Source organism: Scyliorhinus canicula, chromosome 19, assembly GCF_902713615.1.
Source record: "Scyliorhinus canicula chromosome 19, sScyCan1.1, whole genome shotgun sequence".
Lineage (NCBI taxonomy): Eukaryota > Metazoa > Chordata > Chondrichthyes > Carcharhiniformes > Scyliorhinidae > Scyliorhinus > Scyliorhinus canicula.
Window position 1 is genome coordinate 51015582 of NC_052164.1, and position 25702 is coordinate 51041283.

At 47.1% G+C, this 25702-nt stretch overlaps 1 protein-coding gene across 1 annotated transcript in view; it reads left to right on the top strand.

Moving 5' to 3' along the window:
• The window catches only part of ccdc47 (coiled-coil domain containing 47), a 55389-nt gene extending 30043 nt beyond the window's left edge, over positions 1 to 25346 (top strand). Inside the window, exons 3-13 of the mRNA XM_038778847.1 lie at positions 816 to 920; positions 3224 to 3398; positions 7128 to 7249; positions 8156 to 8221; positions 16968 to 17069; positions 17780 to 17890; positions 19315 to 19400; positions 22076 to 22134; positions 22523 to 22632; positions 23116 to 23283; positions 25180 to 25346. Of these exons, the coding sequence (XP_038634775.1) occupies positions 816 to 920; positions 3224 to 3398; positions 7128 to 7249; positions 8156 to 8221; positions 16968 to 17069; positions 17780 to 17890; positions 19315 to 19400; positions 22076 to 22134; positions 22523 to 22632; positions 23116 to 23283; positions 25180 to 25260 (1185 nt within the window). The 3' untranslated portion in view covers positions 25261 to 25346. The remainder of the gene's footprint in view (positions 1 to 815; positions 921 to 3223; positions 3399 to 7127; positions 7250 to 8155; positions 8222 to 16967; positions 17070 to 17779; positions 17891 to 19314; positions 19401 to 22075; positions 22135 to 22522; positions 22633 to 23115; positions 23284 to 25179) is intronic.
• Positions 25347 to 25702: the final 356 nt, after the last annotated feature.

The following is a 25702-nucleotide window of genomic DNA, read 5'->3' on the forward strand; positions in this document are numbered from 1 at the left end:
AGATCAGTTGGCCCAACGGCCTGTTCCTGTGTTGTAAACTCTATACAGGTTCCCCATTTTTCAGCCAAACAGTGTGTGCTGGTCTTCGTGCTGTACAGTGGGAGTAGCCACAGATCCTCAATGTTAAAACTTTTTAACTTTAAAACAATGTTAAGAGTTGGGGACGATTGTGGGGGGAGTGGGGGGGGGGGGGGGGGGGGGGGGGGGGGGGCGCGGTGAAGGTACATAGCGGTTGTCTCAGGTGTAACCTGGGGTTCAGCGTGTTTCACAGTAAAAAGAAAGGAGGACTTTTGTTATATTGTAGCATTCATCAACTCGGCTGTCAAAGTATTTAACAGCCAAATAACCTTTTGCAGCGTAGCAAATGTGGCAGCCGGTTTGTGCACAGCAAGGTCCCACGAACTGCAAAGTGTCAACTAGAGAATCTGTTTTGGGTGTTGGTGGAGGGGTAAATGTTGGCAAGCACATGGGGGATATAGTGCCATGGAGTCTCCTGTATCCATCTGAGATTTGCAGGGAGGACCTTGATTTGATATCTTGTCTGAAAGACGGTCCCTCTGACAGCACAGCTCTCCCTCAGTTCGGCACTCAAGTGTCAACCTAGAATGTACTAGGGCCTCTGGAACTCTAGTGGGATCCACAAACTTCTGCTTCTGAGGTGATTCAGAGCCGCAGACTCATGAGAACTCAGACTCAACTAATTAAGGGGAAAATGTTGCCACTTTAAATAAGTTGCTGTAGTTGTTGGTTTCAATTTGTTCAACATGTCCTATGGGGCTCACTACTGATGTTGCCTGTGTTTATTTACTCAACAGGAAGGGGATGCAGAAGGGGAACCATTTGATGATGAAGAATTTGAAGGTTATGAGGAGGTGGACAGGCCTTCCAGCAGAAGCAAAGATCCAATTAAAATTGTTAATGTGAGCACCCGCAGTAAACGCACCACATTTTATAGTTGTTTCTCCTGCAGGTAACTTCAAAGTCCCTGGTGACTCAGTTGGGGAATCGCAGTTCCATGAAGAACTGAACTATACCAGCTGGGAAGCTGCAAAACCGGGTCCCCAGTCTGCCTTCTTAGCTGATCTCAGCTAGGGTAATAGGATGGTACAGTTGGTAATGGGAAAACAAAATAGGCCAAGATGTCATCTTCCCCACCATCCCAATGGAATGCCATAAAATCCCAGATTGAATCAGATGCGAGTAGTACCTAGCAATGTGTCTTTTACATGAAGATATTTTTGTTTAGAGAGCAGGATATCCGCTATGTGGCCGAGGCCCCGGGAGTGCAAAGGAGCGGGTACAGGGCCGAGGCCCCGAGAGAGCAGCGGAACGGGCACAGGGCCGAGGCCCTGAGAGAGCAGAGGAGCAGGAAGGGAGCCGAGGCCTCGAGAGAGCAGCGGAGCGGGCACAGGGCCGAAGCCCCGTGAGAGCAGCGGAGCGGGCAGAGAGCCGAGGCCCCGAGAGAGCAGCGGAGCGGGCACAGGGCCGAGGCCCCAAGAGAGCAGAGGAGCGGGAAGGGAGCCGAGGCCCCAAGAGAGCAGAGGAGCGGGAAGGGAGCCGAGGCCCCGAGAGAGCAGAGAAGTGGGCAGAGAGCCGAGGCCCCGAAAGAGCCGAGGCCCCGAAAGAGCCGAGGCCCCGAAAGAGCCGAGGCCCCGAGAGAGCAGAGGAGCGGGCAGAGAGCCGAGGCCCCGAGTGAGCAGCGGAGCGGGCAGAGAGCCGAGGCCCCGAGAGAGCTGAGGCCCCGAGAGCAGAGGAGTGGGCAGAGAGCCGAGGCCCCGAGAGAGCAGAGGAGCGGGAAGGGAGCCGAGGCCCCGAGAGAGCAGAGGAGCGGGAAGGGAGCCGAGGCCCCAAGTGAGCAGCGGAGCGGGCAGAGAGCCAAGGCCCCGAGTGAGCAGCGGAGCGGGCAGAGAGCCGAGGCCCCGAGAGAGCAGAGGAGCGGGCAGAGAGCCGAGGCCCCGAGAGAGCAGAGGAGTGGGCAGAGAGCCGAGGCCCCGAGAGAGCAGAGGAGTGGGCAGAGAGCCGAGGCCCCGAGAGAGCAGAGGAGCGGGCAGAGATCCGAGGCCCCGAGAGAGCAGGGGAGCTCGCTCGGCTGTTGCCGCCCAGTGGTAGAATTGTAGGTTAGGAGGGCTAGCCCCCCCCCCCCCCTCTGGATTTTGTTTTCTGTAGGATCTTCTTTGGGATCCTAACATTTTTACCCCCCCATACGAACGCCATGATTAGTTTGTCCAGCGCTTTGAAAAAGGCCTTGGGGATGTAGATCGGAATGGATCTAAACAGGAAGAGGAACCTGGGAAGTACGTTCATTTTGATCGTCTGGACTCTCCCCGCGAGGGAGAGTGGGAGTGTGTTCCATCTTTGCAGGTCCTTTTTTACTTCCTCCGTCAGACTGGTGAGGTTCCATATGTAGATCCCTTTCCAGTCATGGGCTATTTGGATCCCCAGGTAGCGGAATTTGTGTCGGGCTTGTTTGAACGGCAGCCCCTTTACTGCTGCCCCCACCCCCCCCCCCCCCCCCCCCCGGAAGGCTCCAAACTCTTTCAGGAGCGCAATGATTCCGTCCATGTTGCTCTGTGGGCCCGAGATGTAGAGGAGCAGGTAAGTCTGCTTTCCTTAGGTCTTTGAAAATCATCCCATTCCTGGACAGAATACGGACATTTATCCCATTCATTGGCCACCAGCCAACCAATCGAAGAGTCCCACCCCATCTCTCGGGTGGAAAAAAGTCTGAGTTCTGTGGTTCGAAAACCAGCATCATATATACTATGTTGCAACTTCTTGAATTCCTCATTCTCTGCTGCTTGACCTAAAGATACATGTCCATTAAGCATCCGTGGATCAAAATGACAATGGGAAAATAAAGGAGAATTAAGGGAATCAACAGGAAGAAACCTTACAGTAGCAGTGTGTGAACAGTAAGCTTGTATTCTAGAAAGCTAGTGAGAAGTGGCTTGGGGGAGGGATTAGTATAGGGAAGAAACTGGAGGGGGGCTGGGTCTCAGTTAATGAATTAGTGCGAGGAGCCTTTTTGTTCAGAACAGTTGAGGAAGGATGACTGCAATGTGCAGAGAAGCATTGAAGAGTCCAGCGAGTGGAATTTTATGTTGGTGGTGAACCCTGGGCAGTGGTGTTGAGTGTTGCTGTATGTAGGTGGTGTTGCATTCAGTTTAATGACTTCCATGTGCCAATTCAAATTGATCACTGCTGTCCCTCTGACCCTGGTTAGGTCCCCCATCATCTGCAAAACAGCTGGGAGAGCTATTACATGGAGATTCTGATGGTGACAGGTCTGTTGGCGTACATCATGAACTACATCATAGGCAAAAACAAAAACAGCAGGCTGGCTACTGCGTGGTTCAATTCTCACAAGGAACTGCTGGAGACTAACTTTTCCCTGGTTGGTGAGTCCCTGAATTGCAAACTGTTTACCCTGGGTTTTGTTCAGTTATTGGTGTCCTCAGCCAGAGGCTGTTTTTTATCTGGCTCTGCTAATATGCCCAGAGATTGGTGCCACTGTTTCAGGATGACGTAGGGTTATAGTGGTAGTGTTCCACGGCCCAAGTGCGCCGGGCTTCTGCATTCCAGGCAACTGAACCAAGTTGACCGCTTGATGATTGTTATGGCACCGGACCAGACCCCAGTTTATGTTAGGAAACCAGACAAAACCCCAACAATTTTTAAATTTGTAAAACTGTGAGGAAAGGATACTTTGCTCCAGAAGTAATTCCACTGACAAATAGAGATCTTTCATATCAAAATAAACATTAACACAGGAGTAAACACATTAACATCACAGAAAGTAGCTTTTCAATTAACAGTTAAACAATTCTTTAAATAGAACCACTTCAACTACCATATACCTTCTCTATCTCCAGTTTTCATATAGATTCATGTAGAACATACAGTGCAGAAGGAGGCCATTCGGCCCATCAAGTCTGCACCAACCCACTTATAGAACAGTACAGCACAGAACAGGCCCTTCGGCCCTCGATGTTGTGCCGAGCAATGATCACCCTACTCAAACCCACGCATCCACCCTATACCCGTAACCCAACAACCCCCCCCCCCCCCTTAACCTTACTTTTTAGGACACTACGGGCAATTTAGCATGGCCAACCCACCTAACCCGCACATCTTTGGACTGTGGGAGCACCCGGAGGAAACCCACGCACACACGGGGAGGACGTGCAGACTCCGCACAGACAGTGACCCAGCCGGGAATCGAACCAGGGACCCTGGAGCTGTGAAGCATTTATGCTAACCACCATGCTACCGTGCTGCCCTCACTTAAGCCCTCACTTCCACCCTATCCCCGTAACCCAATAACCCCTGCTAACCTTTTTGGTCACTAAGGGCAATTTATCATGGCCAATCCACCTAACTTGCACCCGGAGGAAACCCACACAGACACTGGGAGAACGTGCAAACTCTGCACAGACAGTGACACAGCGGGGAATCGAACCTGGGACCCTGGCACTGTGAAACCACGGTGCTAATCACTTATGCTACTGTGCTAATCACTTATGCTACTGTGCTGCCCTAGTAAAGCAACACCCATTTCAGGTCAAAAGCCATTGGTAAATAAAGTTAGTAAACATAGGGATACTTGTTGTACACTTGTATAGGGATTTCCTGGAAAGACTGTTTGGAGAGAAAGAGACCCTTTTCTGCATAGCCTGCAAATCCTTCTGCTTCTGTCAGACTAAAAAATCCTACAGCCCAAAACTGCTTGCACAGACCAGGCTCCTCCCATTTATTACATCATATTGATCCCACTCAGACGCCTCATGACTGGCTTGCCCAAGTCTAAACACAGTGTCTCAAATTATTTACTCTGGGGAATCTCCAGCAATCATGACAATGTTCAATTAGGCATCTCTTTGTCAACATATAAATGGTTAAAATTAATCGTTCCCTCACCGTTTACCAGCTCTTAATTGCAGCTTTAGCAGACACAGTCTGGATACCTTAACCTTGTTTTTTTTAACAAACATTTTATTGAGGCATTTATGGTTTTATAACAGCAAAAGATACAAATATAAATGTAAACATAATTCAGTGCGTAACACACCCTTCCATCTCCCACTGTTCCCGCCTAAGCTAGACAAAAAAAGTCGAAGTCCCCCTACCCTCCCTTTAGTCCCGAAACCTCCTACCCCCCCTCCCCTTGTTGAATCTGCTAACAGTTTTGTTTTCTCCAAAGAAGTCAATAAACGACTGCCACCTCCGAACAAACCCTAACGTTGATCCTCTTAGGGCGAACTTAATTTTCACAAGCCTGAGGAACCCAGCCATGTCGCTAACCCATACCCCTGATTTTGGGGGCTTCGAGTCCCTCCACACTCGTAAGATCTGTCTCCGGGCTACCAAGGAGGCAAAGGTTAAAACGTCAGCCTCTCTTGCCCCCTGGATTCACGGGTCTTCTGACACTCGAAAAAATTGCCACCTCTGGACTTGGTGTCACCCTTGTTTTTGGCACCGTGGACATGACATCCGCAAATCGCTGCCAGAATCCACTGCATTTCGGACACGCCCGAAACATATGGACATGATTTGCTGGCCCTCCTGCACATCTCTCACACCTGTCTTCCACCCCAAAAAACTTGCTCATCCGGGCCACCGTCATGTAAGCCCAGTGAACCACCTTGAATCGTATCAGGCCGAGTCTGCCACATGATGAGGACGTGTTAACTCTGCTCATGGCATCCTCGCACAGACCCGCCTCTAACTCCTTTCCCAACTCATCGTCCCATTTACGCTTTAGATCTACTATCTGGGTTTCCCCCCCCACTCCATAAGTTCTTTATAGATTTCCGATACCTTCCCCTCCCCCACCCCCGTTCTAGAAACTACCTTGTCCTGTATCCCATGTGGCGGTAGAAGCGGGAAGGTCGAAATCTGCCGTCGTACAAAATCCCTTGCCTGCAGATCACGAAACCCATTCCCTCCCGACAATTCGAACTCCACGTCCAGATCCTCCAAACAGGGAAAGATCCCATCAATAAATAGCACCCCCAGCCTCTCAATCCCTGCTCTCTGCCACGTCCGAAACCCCCTCATCCATCCTCCCTGGGCCAACCGGCGATTACCACAAATTGGAGCCCACACCGATGCTCCCTCCAACCCCACATGCTTGCACCACTGCCCCCAAACTCTCAGAGCCGCCACTACCACCCAGTTTGTGGAGTACGGGGCTGGCGACGACAGCAGTGGAGCCATTGCCAATGCCCCCAAACGTGTGCCATTACATGAGGCCGCCCCTACCCGCTCCCACATCGACCCCTCCCCCACTACCCACTTTCCAATCATGGCAATATTTGCCACCCAGTAGTAGGTCCTAAAGTTCAGCAGTGCCAGTCCTTTTCCCCGTCCCCGGCTCCGCTCCAACAGCACTTTCTTTACTCGTGGGGTTTTATGCCCACACAAACCCAGATATCACCCTATTCAACCACTTAAAAAAGGCCTTTGGTATAAAAATAGGGAGGCACTGGAAAAAACAAAAATCTCGGGAGAACCATCATTTTTACATAGATACATAGAAGATAGGAGTAGGAAGAGGCCTTTTGGCTTCTGCCGCTTCTTCAACAGCCCTGCCTCCGGGGCTTCGGAGTACCTTCTGTCCACCTGGAGAATCTCCCTAACCATCCTGTCCATCTCTGCCCGCTCCACCTTCTCCCTAAACCTGTTCCATAAACCCCTTTAGCTCCTTTGCCGCAGCTGGCACCCTCCTTGTCCTTGAACTCGACCAATCCAATCTCGGATCAATGACCCCCCCCCATGATCAACCTATGCGAGTTCAGGTCCGGAATCTTCCCCAACAACCTAAGTTTTTTTAATAACGTTACTGCAATAGATAGAGTTGTACATAGTATATATAAATAGAATAGAAAATAATTCCTATGTTCATCACAATGGTGAACTTTCTTATGCTCAACCTTCCTGCCCAGGCATGCTATAGGTGTATTGATCCCTCAATAGATGCACTTAGATAGACAATCGGTTTGGCTGGTTATAGAATTATGCCAGGCAAGTGTTAAATGGTTTCTTGTTAACAATTCCCTCTGCCGGAGATTTGTAACTGTGTTTTTTATTGGGTGATGTAGAAGCTGATCTGACTTAATTGTTTGCAGGGGATGATGGCATCAATAAAGAACCCATCAGCACGGGAAAACTGACCCAGGAAAATGAACATATCTACAACCTCTGGTGCTCAGGGCGTGTGTGCTGTGAGGGAATGCTAATTCAGCTAAAGGTACGGGAACCCACTTGAATCAAGCCCTGGAGACCTTGAGATCAGGAATTTAAATGGTAACGAAAGTAAATGCATAATTCTCTGGACTTTTGCAATTCACAAGTTAAATATTGCCTTGATGCTTGACTTCAAATTTATTGGATGCTAAACAACACCAAGGTGATCCTGTGGGCCAGTGGGTAAGAATCCCTGCCCCTGGGTTCAAGTCTCACTCCAGGAATCGATGGCCAAAGATAAATGCCCTGTAGATCATTTGGACTGATCCAGCCTTGAGCACTGAAAGGTTCCATAAGGAGTTAACACTCTGATGGTTTATAATCTCTCTCAGCCCATCCATGTGATCATAATCTGGTAGAAGATAAACTGAGAGGTTTGTTAATTTTTTCCAGGTCTCTGCTGTCATTTGTTTTTCCTGAGTTCTCTGCCTGAAGACAGGTCTGTACCACACAGCACCATGACCGTTCACAGCAGGTTGAGTATCAATTTGTAAATCCTTCCAACACTCTCCAATGATGGGTAGTAAGGGCAGGAAAACCTGGTCAGCCATGCGATGGGAAGAAAATTGTAATCTCTACCATCACTATCCAGACTACAGCATGCATGTAAAAGTGAATGCCGAGGCAACTCCGGAGTTGGTTGGTTCAGTTGGCTGGACAGCCAATGTGGATTAGATTGGTGCCAACAGTTCAATCTCCGTTTTGTCTGGGATAGACCTGCCTCCTTTTCCCTACCCATATTGGAGATCATGACGCTGTGTTATGGACCTGTCTTCAGGCAGAGAACCCGGGACAAAACTACATCAGAGGCCTGGAGGGAAGCTTGGCTATAGGGACAGTATGCTTCTCAGTCCACTAATTCTTTCTTTGCATTCTATCATAAATTTAATATATTTTGCTTCTTTTCTAGTTTTTGAAACGGCAGGATCTATTGAACGTTCTTGCAAGGATGATGAGGCCTGCCAGTGATCAAGTGGTATGTAGAAGCTTTAATAAACTGTGCTATTAAACTTTAATCAATTGTGCTAATTATTGTATCTGTCCACTGGGCTTGGGTTACATTGATTAACTGAAATGGACTGTTTTCATGAAATGAAAATCGCTTATTGTCACGAGTAGGCTTCAATGAAGTTACTGTGAAAAGCCCCTAGTCGCCACCTTCCGGCGCCTGTCCGGGGAGGCTGGTACGGGAATTGACGTTAATTTCACTGTCTGTGTCCTGGCACAATGAACAGTAAAAGCGCCCCAATGGTTACGGTTATTTCCAGTGTAGCTGTTATATAAGAACATAAGAACATAAGAACTAGGAACAGGAGTAGGCCATCTGGCCCCTCGAGCCTGCTCCGCCATTCAATTAGATCATGGCTGATCTTTTGTGGACTCAGCTCCACTTTCTGGCCCGAACACCATAACCCTTAATCCCTTTATTCTTCAAAAAACTATCTATCTTTACCTTAAAAACATGTAATGAAGGAGCCTCAACTGCTTCACTGGGCAAGGAATTCCATAGATTCACAACCCTTTGGGTGAAGAAGTTCCTCCTAAACTCAGTCCTAAATCTACTTCCCCTTATTTTGAGGCTATGCCCCCTAGTTCTGCTGTCACCCGCCAGTGGAAACAACCTGCCCGCATCTATCCTATCTATTCCCTTCATAATTTTAAATGTTTCTATAAGATCCCCCCTCATCCTTCTAAATTCCAACGAGTACAGTCCCAGTCTACTCAACCTCGCCTCATAATCCAACCCCTTCAACTCTGGGATTAACCTAGTGAATCTCCTCTGCACACCCTCCAGCGCCAGTACGTCCTTTCTCAAGTAAGGAGACCAAAACTGAACACAATACTCCAGGTGTGGCCGCACTAACACCTTATACAATTGCAACATAACCTCCCTAGTCTTAAACTCCATCCCTCTAGCAATGAAGGACAAAATTCCATTTGCCTTCTTAATCACCTGTTGCACTTGTAAACCAACCTTCTGTGACTCATGCACTAGCACACCCAAGTCTCTCTGAACAGCGGCATGCTTTAATATTTTATCGTTTAAATAATAATCCCGTTTGCTGTTATTCCTACCAAAATGGATAACCTCACATTTGTCAACATTGTATTCCATCTGCCAGACCCGAGCCCATTCACTTAACCTATCCAAATCCCTCTGCAGACTTCCAGTATCCTCTGCACTTTTCGCTTTACCACTCATCTTAGTGTCATCTGCAAACTTGGACACATTACCCTTGGTCCCCAACTCCAAATCATCAATGTAAATTGTGAACAATTGTGGGCCCAACACGGATCCCTGAGGGACACCACTAGCTACTGATTGCCAACCAGAGAAACACCCATTTATCCCAACTCTTTGCTTTCTATTAATTAACCAATCCTCTATCCATGCTACTACTTTACCCTTAATGCCATGCATCTTTATCTTATGCAGCAACCTTTTGTGTGGCACCTTGTCAAAGGCTTTCTGGAAATCCAGATATACCACATCCATCGGCTCCCCGTTATCTACTGCACTGGTAATGTCCTCAAAAAATTCCACTAAATTAGTTAGGCATGACCTGCCTTTTACGAACCCATGCTGCGTCTGCCCAATGGGACAATTTCTATCCAGATGCCTCGCAATTTCTTCCTTGATGATAAATTCCAGCATCTTCCCTATTACCGAAGTTAAACTCACTGGCCTATAATTTCCTGCTTTCTGCCTACCTCCTTTTTTAAACAGTGGCGTCACATTTGCTAATTTCCAATCCACCGGGACCACCCCAGAGTCTAGTGAATTTCGGTAAATTATCACTAGTGCATCTGCAATTTCCCTAGCCATCTCTTTTAGCACTCTGGGATGCATTCCATCAGGGCCAGGAGACTTGTCTACCTTTAGCCCCATTAGCTTGCCCATCACTCCCTCCTTAGTGATAACAATCCTCTCAAGGTCCTCACCTGTCATAGCCTCATTTCTATCAGTCGCTGGCATGTTATTTGTGTCTTCCACTGTGAAGACCGACCCAAAAAACCTGTTCAGTTCCTCAGCCATTTCCTCATTTCCCATTATTAAAACTCCCTTCTCATCCTCTAAAGGACCAATATTTACCTGAGCCACTCTTTTTTGTCTTATATATTTGTAAAAACTTTTACTGTCTGTTTTTATATTCTGAGCAAGTTTACTCTCATACTCTATCTTACTCTTCTTTATAGCTTTTTTAGTAGCTTTCTGTTGCCCCCTAAAGATTTCCCAGTCCTCTAATCTCCCAGCAATCTTTGCCACTTTATATGCTTTTTCCTTCAATTTGATACTCTCCCTTATTTCCTTAGATATCCACGGTCGATTTTCCCTCTTTCTTCCGTCCTTCCTTTTTGTTGGTATAAACCTTTGCTGAGCACTGTGAAAAATCGCTTGGAAGGTTCTCCACTGTTCCTCAACTGTTCCACCATAAAGTCTTAGCTCCCAGTCTACCTTAGCTAGTTCTTCTCTCATCCCCTTGTAATCTCCTTTGTTTAAACACAAAACACTAGTATTTGATTTTACTTTCTCACCCTCCATCTGTATTTTAAATTCCACCATATTGTGATCGCTCCTTCCGAGAGGATCCCTAACTATGAGATCATGAATCAATCCTGTCTCATTACACAGGACAAGATCTAGGACCGCTTGTTCCCTCGTAGGTTCCATTACATACTGTTCTAGGAAACTATCGCGGATACATTCCATAAACTCCTCCTCACGGTTGCCTTGACCAACCTGGTTAAACCAATTGACATGTAGATTAAAATCCCCCATGATAACTGCTGTACCATTTCTACATGCATCAGTTATTTCTTTGTTTATTGCCTGCCCCACCATCTCGTTACTATTTGGTGGCCGATAGACTACTCCTATCAGTGACTTTTTCGACTTACTATTCCTGATTTCCACCCAAATGGATTCAACCTTATCCTCCATAGCACCGATGTCATCCCTTACTATTGCCCGGATGTCATCCTTAAATAACAGAGCAACACCACCTCCCTTACCATCCACTCTGTCCTTCCGAATAGTTTGATACCCTCGGATATTTAACTCCCAGTCGTGACCATCCTTTAACCATGTTTCAGTAATGGCCACTAAATCATAGTCATTTACGATGATTTGTGCCACCAACACATTTACTTTATTCCGAATACTACGAGCATTCAGGTAAAGTACACTTATGTTGGTTTTTTTACCTCTGTTTTGAATCTTAACATCTCCAGTTTTATTCCTTTTGTTATTACTGGGCCTATTCACTGTGCTCCCCTCAGTCACTGTACCTTGTACTGTCGCCCTTATGGATTTCTGACTATGTCTTCTCTGCCTTGCACTTTTCCCCTTACTTCCTTTTGTTTCTGTCCCTGTTTTACTACCTTCCAACTTCCAGCATTGGTTCCCATCCCCCTGCCACATTAGTTTAATCCCTCCCCAACAGCTCTAGAAAACACCCCCCCTAGGACATCAGTTCCAGTCCTGCCCAAGTGCAGACCGTCCGGTTTGTACTGGTCCCACCTCCCCCAGGTTATGCTCAGAGACCAGTCTTGTTTATGGACCTGTGTGGATTTAGTTGACCTCTGCTTTGAAAGTGTTTCAGATGCTGCATGTTAGCCTCTTTACATGGAGGTGAAATGTTTTGAAAAGCTATTTGGTGTCACATGGGATTAATCTGGCCAAAAATGAATCCGTCTTTTTCTCATTCACTCTTGCTCTTTTTAAGGAGTCAGCCATTTATGACTGAGATGCGGAGGAATGTTTTCACTCAGGGCTGTGAATTTCTCTCTCTCTATGCCCCAGTGAGACTATGGATTCTTAGTTGCAGAGTATATTCAAGAAAGAGATTGATGGATTTTTTTTTTTTGACACTAAAGGAATTGAGGAATACGGGAGATAGTTTGGGATGCCAGAGTCGAGTTAGAGGATCAGCCATTGAATACCAGAGCAAGCTTAAAGTGATTAATGGCTCGTTCCACTAGCTCCTATTTATGTTTTCCCTTTCCACCAAAGTCGATAACCACATTTATCCACGCTATACTGCTTCTGCCATGTATTTACCCATCAACTCAACTTGTCTAAATTTGCTTTAGAGTCTCTTAACATCCTCCTCACCACTTCCATTCCCACCAAGTTTTGTGTCGTCGGCAAACTTGGAAATATTGCTTTTGGCTCCCTCATCCCAATCATTGCCGTATGTTGTGAATAGCTGGGGCCCAAGCATTGACCTTTGTGGGACCCCACTTGTCACTGCCTGTCACTCTGGGGGGGAAAAAAACATTTATTCCTACTGTTTCCTACTGGTATTCTACTAGTTGCATCTTCAAAAACTCCAGTAGGTTTGTCAAACACGATTCCCCTTACATAAATCCATGTTGATTTTGTCTAAACCTGTTGATATTTTCGAAGTGCCCTGTTATCGCATCCTTTATAATAGACTCTAGTATTTTTCCTGCTACTGATGTTCCACCCTTTTTTAAATTGTGGGGTTACATTCGTGAACCTCCAATCTGCCAGGGTTGTTCCATTGGAAGATGACAACCAAAGCATCCACTACTTCCATGGCCACCTCCTTCAGTAAAGATGTAGATTATTAGACATTAGGGATTTATCAGCTTTCAGTCCCATTAATTTCTCCACTGTTTTTCTAGTAATACTAATTTCCTTCAATTCCATTTTTTCACCAGAACCTTGATTCCTTGGTATTACTGGGAAGTTATTTATTTGTCTCTTCCTCTGTGAAGACAAAACCAAAATAATTATGGTCCTATCTTGATTAATAAGGGAATCAGAGGTTATGGGGAGAAGGCAGGAGAATGGGGCTGAGAAACATAGCAGCCATGATTGAATGGTGGAGCAGATTCTGTGCCGAATGGCCTAATTCTGCCCCTGTGTCTTATGGCTTGTGGTCTTGGTTGTTCAATTGCGTGGCCATTTCCTTGTTCTCTCTTATAAATTCTCCTGTTTCGGACTGGAAGGGACCTAAATTTTTCTTCATTTTAAAAAATATACTTATAGAAGCTTTTACAGTCAGCTTTTATGTTGATTGTAAGTTTACACACTCTATTTTCTCTCTTAATCAATCTCTCTGGCCTCCTTTGCTGAATACTGAATTTCTCCCAATGCTCAGGCTTGCTACTTTTTTGTAAAGCAACTTTGTATGACCCCACTTAGGATCTAATACTAACTAATATATTTTCTTCGCCATGGTTGTGCCACCTTTCTTGTGTCTTTTCGCCAGAAATGAAAGAATAAATGTTCCACTCACTACATTCATTCTTAACTATTATCCGTCGCCTATCCGCCAACATGCCTTTTAATGAAGTTCCCCAATCTAAGCCAACTCACCCCTCATACCTTCATAGTTTCCTATCATAGATCATATAATTTACAGTGCAGAAGGAGGCCATTTAGCCCATTTGTTTAGATTTAGGACCCTGGTTTCAATTCTGACTTCACTTTCCATCCTAATAAAGAATTCTATCATGTTTTGGTCTCTCCTCCCTAAAGAATCCCACACAACAAGATTATTAATTAACCCCTTCTCATTGCATGATATCAAATATAGGATAGCAAGTTTCTTTATTGGTTCCTCAACATACTGGCCAAACAAACCATCTCCTTAAATCAACATCTGACATGTGGGAGGCTTTCAAATGTCAGTTGAAAGGAATTCAGGACCGGCAAATTTCGGGAACCTTGGATAACGAGAGATATTGTAGGCCTCGTCAAAAAGAAAAAGGAGGCATTTGTCAGGGCGAGAAGGCTGGGAACAGACGAAGCCTGTGTGGGATATAAGGAAAGTAGGAATTAACTTAAGCAAGGTGTCAGGAGGGCTAAAAGGGGTCACAAAACGTCATTGGAAAATAGGGTTAAGGAAAATCCCAAGGCTTTCTACACGTACATAAAAAGCAAGAGGTTGACCCACTGAAGGACAGGGGAGGGAATCCAAGTGTGGAGCCAGAGGAAATGGGCGAGGTACTAAAAGAATACTTTGCATCAGTATTCACCAAAGAGAAGAAATTGGTGGGTGTCGAATCTGGAGAAGGGTGTGTCGATAGCCTGAATCACATTGAGATCCAAAAAGACGAGGTGTTGGGCGTCTTGAAAAATATTAACGTAGATAAGTCCCCAGGGCTTGATGGGATCTACCCCAGAATACTGAAGGAGGCTAGAGAGGAAATCGCTGAGGCGTGACAGAAAGCAATGGATCCTCACTGTCTTCAGGTGATGTCCCAGAGGACTGGAGAATAGCCAATGTTGTTCCTTTGTTTAAGAAGGGTAGCAAGGATAATCTAGGAAACTACAGGCCGGTGAGCCTTCTAATTCTTCGAGACAGGATCTACTCCCATTTGGAAGCAAATGGATGGATTAGCGAGAGGCAGCACGGTTTTGTGAAGGGGAGGTTGTGTCTCACTGGCCTGATAGAGTTTTTCGAGGAGGTCACAAAGATGATGCAGGTAGGGCTGTGGTTGTTGTCTATATGGACTTCAGTAAGGCCTTTGACAAGGTCCCTCATGGCAGACTGGTACAGAAAGTGAAGTCACACGGGATCAGAGGTGAGCTGGCAACATGGATACAGAACTGGCTAGGTCATAGAAGGCAGAGAGTAGCAATGGAAGGGTGCTTTTCTAATTGGAGGGCTGTGACTAGTGGTGTTCCGCAGGGATCAGTGCTGGAACCGTTGCTGTTTGTAGTATATATAAATGATTTGGAGGAAAATGTAGCTGGTCTGATTAGTAAGTTTGCAGACGACACAAAGGTTGGTGGAATTGTGGATAACGATGAGGACTGTTAGAGGGTACAACAGGATTTAGATCGTTTGGGGACTTGGGCGGAGAGATGGTTGATGGAGTTTAATCCGGACAAATGTGAGGTAATGCATTTTGGAAGGTCTAATGCAGGTAGGGAATATACAGTGAATGGTAGAACCCTCGAGTATTGACAGTCAGAAAGATCTAGGTGTACAGGTCCACAGGACACTGAAAGGGGCAACACAGGTGGAGAAGGTAGTCAAGAAGGCATACGACATGCTTGCCTTCATTGGCCGGGGCATTGAGTATAAAAATTGGCAAGTCATGTTGCAGCTGTAGAACCTTAGTTAGGCCACACTTGGAGTATAGTGTTCAATTCTGGTCGCCACACTACCAGAAGGATGTGGAGGGTGCAGAAGAGATTTACCAGGATGTTGCCTGTTATAGAGGGCATTAGGTATGAGGAGTGGTTGAATAAACTCAGTTTGTTCTCACTGGAACGACGGAGGTTGAGGGGCGACCTGATAGAGGTCTCCAAAATTATAAGGGGCATAGACAAAGTGGATAGTCAGACGTTTTCCCAGGGTAGAGGGGTCAATAACCTGGGGGCATAGGTTTACGATGTAAGGGGCAATGTTTAGAGGAGATGTACGAGGCAAGCTTTTTTACACAGAGGGTAGTGGCTGCCTGGAGCTCACTGCTGGGGGAGGTGGTGGAAGCAGGGACGATAGTGATGCTTAAGGGGCATCTTGACAAATACATGAATAGGATGGGAATAGAGGGATACGGACTCCAGAAGTGTAGAAGATTTTAGTTTAGACGGGCAGCATGGTCAGCACAGGCTTGGAGGGCTGAAGGGCCTGTCCCTGTGCTGTACTTTTCTTTGTTCTTTGTTCTATCTCGTACATACTTCAGGAATTAATCTGCCATGGTATTGTTGCTTACTTGATTTGCCTAGTCTATGTGTAGATTAAAGTCACCCATGATTTCTGTAGTACCCTTGTTAAGTGCACCTCAAATTTCCTCTTTAATGCCATCCCCTACCGTACCACTACTGTTTGGAGACCTACAGGCAACTCCCATTAATCGTTTCCGCCTCTTGTTTCTTCTTCACGCCACCCAGACTGATTCTGCATCTAGATTTCCTGAACCAATCTCCTTTTGCACTGATTTCATCCCTAACTAACAACATTATCCCACTTTCCCTTTTTGTCTGGGTTTCCTAAATATAGAATACCCTTGGATATTCAGTGCCTAACTTTGGACACCCTGCAGCCATGTCTCCGTAATCGCCATCATATCATACCTGCGTATACCTGTTTCCGCTGTTAATTCATCTACCTTATTGCGAATGCTCTGTGCGTTCAGATACAGTCTCAGTTCAGACACTTTGTTTCCCTCTCTTGTATCTTCCCACTCAGGTTCCCATCTCCTTGTTATTATTCCTGGATTTCTCTCCGTCGCGGCCTTTCTACTAGTTAGTTTAACGCCATTATGTAGCTCAGGCGGTAACTGGAGAAATGGGAGTCAGGCAGTTGATGTTTCAGACCTCGGGTCCCTTCCTGATGTCTCAAAGCTTCCTGATCGTGTGAGCATTTCCAGCTTTTTATAGATTTCCAGCTTCTGTATTTTGCGTTTTGTTTAGGCCCCATTTGCAATTTTAATCTATTAAAGCTTATAGATACAAGTTGTTTAATCCAGGTTCTTCCGTTTTAGGATGTTGCTCCTCTGCTATTTGTGAATATCTCCCCTTCATGGGTGGTAGCTCTCCAGCTCCATATATTTGTGTGCGTTTCTCTTTCCCTCTGTCTGGCGCCGGGCCTCTGTCTGGCGCCGGGCCTCTGTCTGGCGCTGGGCGTGTCTCTCTCCTTTGCTCGCTCACACTCCCCCCGGCTCTGTGGCGTTTCCCCCACCCATTGTTTTAAGGAAGTGACGGAAATGAGAGCTTTTTGTGATTCCTTCTGTAGCAAATCAAAGTGACGATGAATGAGGAAGACATGGATACATACGTGTTTGCCATTGGTTCACGGAAGGCCATGGTCCGTATGCAGAAGGAGATGCAGGATTTGGTATGTGTTGAGACTAAATCTGGACTAAACTACCATGAGCGCATGGGGCTTGGCTCATGATCAATATCACTGACATGTGAATTGTTAAATTGCGATGTTGTTCACACCGAATGTATATATCATTTTAACTGATTCAACATTGCCCACAGTTGATTGCTTTCAAGACCGAGACGCAAAGATTTTCTGTTGGTAAAGTTAGATTTAGAGCAAAGGCAGAAAAATGGAATTGTGGAGCAGAACAGCCATGATGGAAATGAATTGCAGAAGGGGCCTGAGAGGGCCAGATGGCCTTCGTGATACTGTGTCACAGTTCAACAGATTGCTGAGTATCTTCAGTATTTTCCTGTGGAGGAGAGCACGCAAAGCATTGCGAAGGCTGACCTTCAATTCTTACAGAAAGGACAGACTGCAAACAGATAACTGCAGAGACTGGGCACTTGTGTTTGGCAGCTGAAATGCATCCCAGAGCTTTCTGACCTACTGTAACCACTGCGGGAAATCAGAAACTGCATTCAAGCCAGTCTTTTACACAGACTCCAGCAATGGCAGGGAGACGGGCTGCTGTGAACACATTCTTGATTGACGTGTGTTTAATTTCCATTGTGATGGATATCTTATTGCTTCAATTACTGCTGCTTGTCTAATCTTTATCTGGGGAACTGTGATTGCTTTTCATCAAGGAGCTATAAACACTCCACTTTCTTTTCTAGAGTGAGTTCTGCAGCGATAAGCCCAAGTCAGGGATTAAGTTTGGGCTTCCTGATTCACTGTCTATCTTGTCTGAGATGGGAGAGGTCACCGAGGGTATCCTGGACAACAGGGTGAGTGTGTTGAGCTGGGGAATGATTTGGCCTTGTTGGCAGAATCTGTCACTGATGTTATGGGCCAGGGTTTAAGAGAACCCCAAAGTGTATCATGGAGTTCACTTGACCCACAACCTTTAATAGATTGTGGTATGGGGAGCATACGGGCCTACCTTACAGGTGTGATGCACCAGACATCTACAGTATTTTTAAATTAAAACATTGTTTATTTATGAAACCAATTAACACTTTATAAACCCACAGTAAACATCTTGACTATCAACACCAATCCTCCCCATAGATACAATAAGTAAACCTTAATCTTTCCTTCTTAACATCCATAAGACGAAAGAACCTTTTTAACACAGAGATCAGGTTTAAAGTCACTACTGAGAGCAGTCAGCACTTTGAAATCACCCAATTGATCTGGAGACAGTCTTTAGTTTGCAGAGAGAGTTCCTTATGCAGCTCCTTGTTTTGCCTGCAGCTATCCAGTTCTCAAAACGAAACTAAAACGCACCCTGTAGCAAACAGCCTAAAACGAAAGTAAAGCAGACAGACAGCCTTGCTCCACCCACTCTCTGACATCACTGCAGCTATCTAATAAACACCCATTTCTTAAAGGTACACCCACTACAGCTATTCGATAAAAATACCCGTTTCTTAAAGATACTCTCACATGACACTGAATTTGGTATGAATTCAACAAAGCTTCTCTGCAACAGCCTCTGCTTCAGATCTCAGCTAGGCTGGTGGTAAATAAATATAATTGGCCTCAGCACCAGGGGGTGTTAGCCTTGCTTGCATCGATGTGTGAGCTATTGATGATTAATTAAACATTTTCCACTTTGCATCCTGATCAAACATACCCGGAAATAAAAACAGGACTTGAAGTATTAATGGCTCCTTTCTCCGCAGGAGCTGACCTGCTGATTGTTTTATGTGTTTCAAACATTCCCAAGACATACAGCATGAGATTAGGTACAGAGTGAAGCTCCCTCAACACTGTCCCCATCAAACACTTCCAGGACAGGTATAGCATGGGGTTAGATACAGAGTGAAGCTCACTCTACACTGTTCCCATCAATGGGAATCTAACCTAAGCTACATTACTATGTCTCATTTCCCACAGTTTTCTGTCCATTTGTGACTCCTTGCCAACTAGAAAGTGGATTCTTATGAGTCTTGCATCCTGCACAAAAGAGTTACCTCACTGAATTTCTCATACTAACATTTTGTGCCAAGGTTACAATGATGAAAAGACAGTATCCACCCTATTGCGCAGCTAATACCACTAAGTCAACCATGCAACCCTCTTTCCATCCATGCTTCTGTTGAGATAATGATGTGAATGTAAATCTTTGCAGCTTTGTCCAGGTATTTTCTAGAGGCTGGTTCATTCTGTGCAATAATGTTCGGCCTTTTTCCCTTTCTGTTACCAGATGGTGCACTTACTGTCAAATCATGCTGACAAGATTGAGTCTGTTCATTTCTCGGACCAGTTCTCTGGGGCTAAAATTATTCAAGAGTATGTATCAAGATATCAGCAATATCAGGATGAATAATATCTGCACAGTTTGTGATCATTGATATCGATGGGAAATCCTAATTACAGAAATCCATTTTAGACTGAAGAATCATTTTCTGGATTAGAAACTGTGTGTGTGGGGTGTGTGTGTGTGGGGTGTGTGTGTGTGGGGTGTGTGTGTGTGGGGGGGGGGGGGGTTGTGCGTGTGTGTGTGTGGGGCTGTGTGTGTGTGTGTGTGTGTGTGTGTGTGTGTGTGTGGGGGGGGACTGTGTGTGGGGGGGGACTGTGTGTGGGGGGTGGCGGGCTGTGTGTGTGGGGGGGCGGGCTGTGTGTGTGTGTGGGGGGGCTGTGTGTGTGTGGGGGGGCTGTGTGTGTGTGGGGGGGCTGTGTGTGTGGGGGGGGCTGTGTGTGTGTGGGGGGGGGGCTGTGTGTGTGGGGGGGGGGCTGTGTGTGTGTGGGGGGCTGTGTGTGTGTGTGGGGGGCTGTGTGTGTATGTGGGGGGGCTGTGTGTGTGTGGGGGGGCTGTGGGGGGGCTGGAGGTGTGGGGGGACTGGGGGTATGTGAGGGTGCTGTGTGTGTGTGTGGGGGGGGGCTGTGTGTGTGTGTGGGGGGCTGGGGGTGTGTGGGGGGGTGGTCGGGGTGTCTGTGTGGGGCCTGGGGTGTGTGTGTGGGGGGGACTGGGTGTGTGTGTGGGGGGGGGGGGGGGGGGGGGGGGGGGTTCGTGTGTGGGGGGGATATGGTTGCTGTGTGTGTGTATGGGCGTGTGTGTGTGTCTGAGGGGGACGGGAATGTGTGTGTGTCCGTGTGTGTGGGGGGGCACACACAGCCCCCCCCCACACACTCACAGCCCCCTCCACACACACACAGCCCCCTCCACACACACTCAGCCCCCCCACACACACACACAGTCTCCCCCCCCCCCCCCCCCCCCCCCACACACACACAGTCTAATATCTGTGGATGGTGTGTGTGGGGGGATGGTGGGGGTGGGGGGATGCTGGGGATGGGGAGGGTTGTGGGTGTGTGGGGGGGCTCTGTGTGTGTGTGGGGGGGGCTCTGTGTGTGTGTGTGGGGGGGTGTCTGTGTGTGTGTGTGGGGGGTGGGTCTGTGTGTGTGTGGGGGGGTTGTGTGTGGGGAGGGGTTGTGTGTGTATGTGGGGGGGGTTGTGTATGTGGGGGGGGTTGTGTGTGTAGGGGGGTTGTGCGTGTGTAGGGGGGTTGTGCGTGTAGGGGGGTTGTGCGTGTGTGGGGGGGGTTGTGCGTGTGTGGGGGGGGTTGTGCGTGTGTGGGGGGGGATGTGGTGTGGGGGGGGCTGTGGTGTGTGTGTGGTGTGGTGTGTGTGTGTGTGTGTGTGTGTGTGTGTGTGTGTGTCGGGGGGTGTGCCCATTACTCAGAGCCCATTGTGAAATGTTCCAGGAGCCCTTGGAGAATACAGGGGCAGGCAGTCCGATTCGGGGTGATGTAGGTGTGAGGCAACAGAGCCCTCCATATGGGCCCCAATGTTTCTCCATTTCAGGGGCAATTTAGTGTGGCCAATTCAACCCTGAATATTTTTAGACTGTGGGGGTGAGAACCATGCAGACATAGGGCGGATGTGCAAACTCCACAAGGACAGTGACATTGGATCGAACTTGGGTCCTCAGTGCCGTGAGGCAGCAGTGCTAACCATTGCACCACCGTGCCACCCCTGGGCACACATTTGTGAAAAATCTCTCAGGATATCTCTGTCCCTGTGCAAGCGTGCTTGACATCTCGTCATCACCAATCCCTCATAATGTCCCTGGCATCATTACATCCCTAATGCGGGCAGCACGGTGGCGCAGTGGGTTAGCACTGCTGCCTCATGGCGCCTAGGTCCCAGGTTTGATCCCGGCTCTGGGTCACTGTCCATATGGAGTTTGCACATTCTCCCCGTGTCTGTGTGGGTTTCGCCCCCACAACCCAAAAATGTGCAAGCTAGGTGGATTGGCCACATTAAATTGCCCTTAATTGGAAAAAATGAATTGGGTACTCTAAATTAATTTATTTTTAAAAAAATTACATCCCTAATGAGTGTTGACTCCTCCATGTCGTGGATGCTAGCACCAAGGACATTCACTCTCTACTGCTGGTGAGTCTTTGCTGAATAAACTTGGGCAGCAATGGGGCATTGCCATTATCCTCCGAATCCCTCACCTCGGGTGGAAACAATTATCCAGGGTTCCTGGTGACACAGGGCACTGTATGTGTGTGTGTGGTTATCACATCAACTGACAACCGTGGTATTGGGATCATTGCTGTTTGAGTGAGGGGCTGGATGATGCCGTGAAACCCTGTACCCAAGAGAGCTGGCACCCTCGGGGAGCAAGTAGTCCCTTGAGGGCATTGGTTTGAAATGCAGCTATCTGAACACCCTCAACTTCGAACAGAAGTGTTGGAGAATAAAGTCACTAATGTCCTTGGTGCAGGACTCACTGGCAGTTGCTGACTGTGCCTCTTAACCTTGTCAATTTTGTTGGAGAGCAGTGGTTAACTGTTGAGCATTAAATGAAAATAAATATTTTTATTGACCATTTATTTATTGTTTGACCGAGAGTGGAATATTCTGCAATATATTTTTTTTTTTGCCTGTCCGTACAATCAGGGGAATGTTATGCCTGTGCCTCTTTAATTCTTTCCTTTTCCCTTTTCATTTAGAGAGGGTCAACCCCTCAAACTGCCTGACACTAAAAAGACACTACTGTTTACATTTAATGGTAAGCTTTGATTTATGGCACGATTGGGAGAAGTGTGTCTCCATAGAGGATGATGTGGAGATGTTGGACTGGGGTGAGCACAGTAAGAAGTCTTACAACACCAGGTTAAAGTCTTGCAACCTGGTGTTGTAAGACATCTTTCTCCACAGAGGATATAATTAATGCGGTGTAAAATGGGAATGATTGGTGGAAAATTATATGAATAGATGCAATAGCTTTGGGTTCCTTCCTTATGAACCAGTGATTTTGAAGGGTGCAGGAAGCTTGGCCTTGTCCTGAGGTTCATTCAATCTAGTTGTGGTAATTTGATCTGACAGGTTGTTTCTGGTTGTGCAGAGTGATCAATCATAATCGAAGTTGGGCTTTATTGTGTGTTTATTCTACGCAGTGCCTGGAATCGGCAACACTTCTCCAAAGGACATGGAGTCCTTGCTTCCGTTAATGAACATGGTTATTTACAGTATTGACAAGGCAAAGAAGTATCGTCTGAATAGAGAGGTGAGAACATGTTGCATGTGATTTGTTTCATGACTGCATATTGGAGTTTCTCATTGGGTAGCTGCCCCAGTGAGGACTGATTGCTTGAACAGCTAGCTCGCATTTTGTTAGACTGCCGATGCCCATTTACTAGATTCCCTCATTTATCTCTTCGCTCTACTTCCAATTCCATCCAATCTTCTCTTATCTCCCCTGTACCCACTTGACTCCACGTACCTTGCAGTGGCAATGTTTACTGCAGAGTATAGCCAGTTTCCAAGTTTGATGTCACTTTACTCTAGCTCTAACTGATGCTCCCTTTCCCTGGCCAGCCCCGCGCACTTTCCTTTCTGTCATCTTTCTCCCTTCTGCTTTCCATTCTGTCATCTTTCTCCCTTCTGCTTTCCATTCCCTCGTTCCTCAGTGCTTCGTGCAAGTGGCTGTACAAGTAATTGTGCTGATTCACTTTTATTCTGCCACAACCCACTACCCCTACTCCCCCAGGGTAAGATGAAAGCTGATAAAAATCGTGCTCGTGTGGAGGAGAACTTTCTAAAGATGACGCATGCGCAGCGTCAAGAAGCTGCGCAGACACGCAGGGAGGAGAAAAAGAGAGCAGAGAAAGAAAGGATTATGAATGAGGAGGACCCAGAGAAGCAGCGCCGGCTCGAGGTATGAAAATACCAGGCTTCAAAATACAGGGTATTGGGGGGGGGTGTTGTACTGTTTGACGTCAGTCAATTTTTAATTCTTTTTTATATATATATATATATTTAGAGTACCCAATTCATTTTTTCCAATTAAGGGGCAATTTAGTTTGTTCAATCCACCTAACCTGAACATCTTTGGGTTGTGGGGGCGAAACCCACGCAAACACGGGGAAAATGTGCAAACTCCACACGACAGTGACCCAGAGACGGGATCGAACCTGGGACCTCGGCGCCGTGAGACTGCAGTGCTACCACTGTGCCACCGTGCTGCTTTGACGTCAATTAGTTTGATGGATCTTAAGGCAGAATTAGCAGTGACCAGCACCGCATCTCAACACTGTTCCGAAATGCTTTGCAACTAAGAAATCTGCACACCACAAGGTCCCAAAACACCATTTTGGTGCTGTCGGTTGAGGAATATTGGCTACAACGCCGAGAAACCCCTGTCCTGCCTGCATTCGTTCCATGGGATCTTTTACATTCACTTAAACAGACAGATGGGACCTTAGTTTAATGCCTCATCCGAGGGACAACAGTGCAGCCCTCAGTACAGTAATGAAGCATCAATCTGGATTGTGTGTGGCTCAGGTAACAGTCTGATCCTATTAATGAGAAAATTGACACTCATTGTAGCTGCCAGATGTCAAGATGGGCATAGGGATCAATATGAGCAGCTGATTGTATTGCTCACCAGCTATTTGGGTTTTGACACCATTCCTGCTAGACACTGTATTGAGGGGCATGGAAGCAATCCTAGTGAGCATATCTTCCTTTGGGATATGAAGCTGACCTTGTTGCTAATCCTTTAGATGAACAATCCCTTAGTGGGGTTACGGGGATAGAGTGGAGGTGTGGTCTTAGTTTGGGTACTCTTCCCAAGGGCCGGTGCAAATGCGATGGGCCAAATGGCCTCCCTCTGTACTGTAAATTCTATGATTCTATGTTCAGTTTCCTCCCATGTGTGCAGGTTAGGTGGATTGGCAGATCAGGTGGATTGACCCTGCTAAAATTACCCCTTGGTGTGCAAAGATGTGGGAGTTGGGTGGTATTGCAGGGATGGGGCGAAGGAGTGGGCCTGGTGGGGTGCTCTTTCAGAGGGTCGGTGCAGACTTGATGGGCCTCCTTCTGCACTGTCGAGATTCCTGAGAGTGCAGCACTCCCTCACTACTGCACGAATTCCCGAAGTGCAGCACTCCCTCACTACTGCACGAATTCCCGAGAGTGCAGCACTCCCTCACTACTGCACGGATTCCTGAGAGTGCAGCACTCCCTCACTACTGCACGAATTCCCAAGAGTGCAGCAGTCCCTCACTACTGCATGAATTCCTGAGAGTGCAGCACTCCCTCACTACTGCACGAATTCCCGAGAGTGCAGCACTCCCTCACTCCTGCACGGATTCCTGAGAGTGCAGCACTCCCTCACTACTGCACGAATTCCTGAGAGTGCAGCACTCCCTCACTACTGCACGAATTCCCGAGGGTGCAGCACTCCCTCACTACTGCACGAATTCCCGAAGTGCAGCACTCCCTCACTACTGCATGGATTCCTGAGAGTGCAGCACTCCCTCACTACTGCACGAATTCCTGAGAGTGCAGCACTCCCTCACTACTGCATGAATTCCTGAGAGTGCAGCACTCCCTCACTACTGCACGAATTCCTGAGAGTGCAGCACTCCCTCACTACTGCACGGATTGAAGTATCTGAATTGGAACTTGAACGCATGAACCTCTGCCTCAGAGGTGACTGGTCTTTCACAGTTGGTACCTCTCCTCAGTCGAGATTAGAGCAGAAATTTATTACGGATTTTCCCTTTCTATCTCCCTTTTATTGGTTTTAATTATCTGTTCTTCATTGCAGGAAGCTGCTCTCCGCCGTGAGCAGAAGAAGCTGGAGAAGCGTCAGATGAAAATGAAGCAAATCAAAGTGAAAGCAATGTAGGAGCAGCGAATAACCTGGAGGAGGAGAGGAGGCTGCTGCTTTGCAGAAGACCCACATCAAATTGAAATGTTTGGTTTTAACGGAGAGAAAAAAATCCTCAGGGCACCCGAATAATCGATAAGCAATTTATACAACGAGTTCGACACCTGCCGTTTTTTTAAAAAGTCTGACGAAATGCGTTTCCCTTCCTTTTACCTTAGTACCCGCCCTCGATTCTGCATGAAACTCTACAGTGAACTGCACCGGAGCCGAGTCTCATCTTGTCCAGCCCCACTCCAAGCGCCAGCATCTAACAGGACTGGATTTGAACCCTTGAGAATTAAAACGTGGAGTTCAGCTGGTGAATTGGGCGGATGTACAGCACACCAAGCAGTAGAATCCAGTACGAACTTGCTGTAGTACTTTGGGTGGTAACGTTACCACTGATTCCAGATGGTCCTCA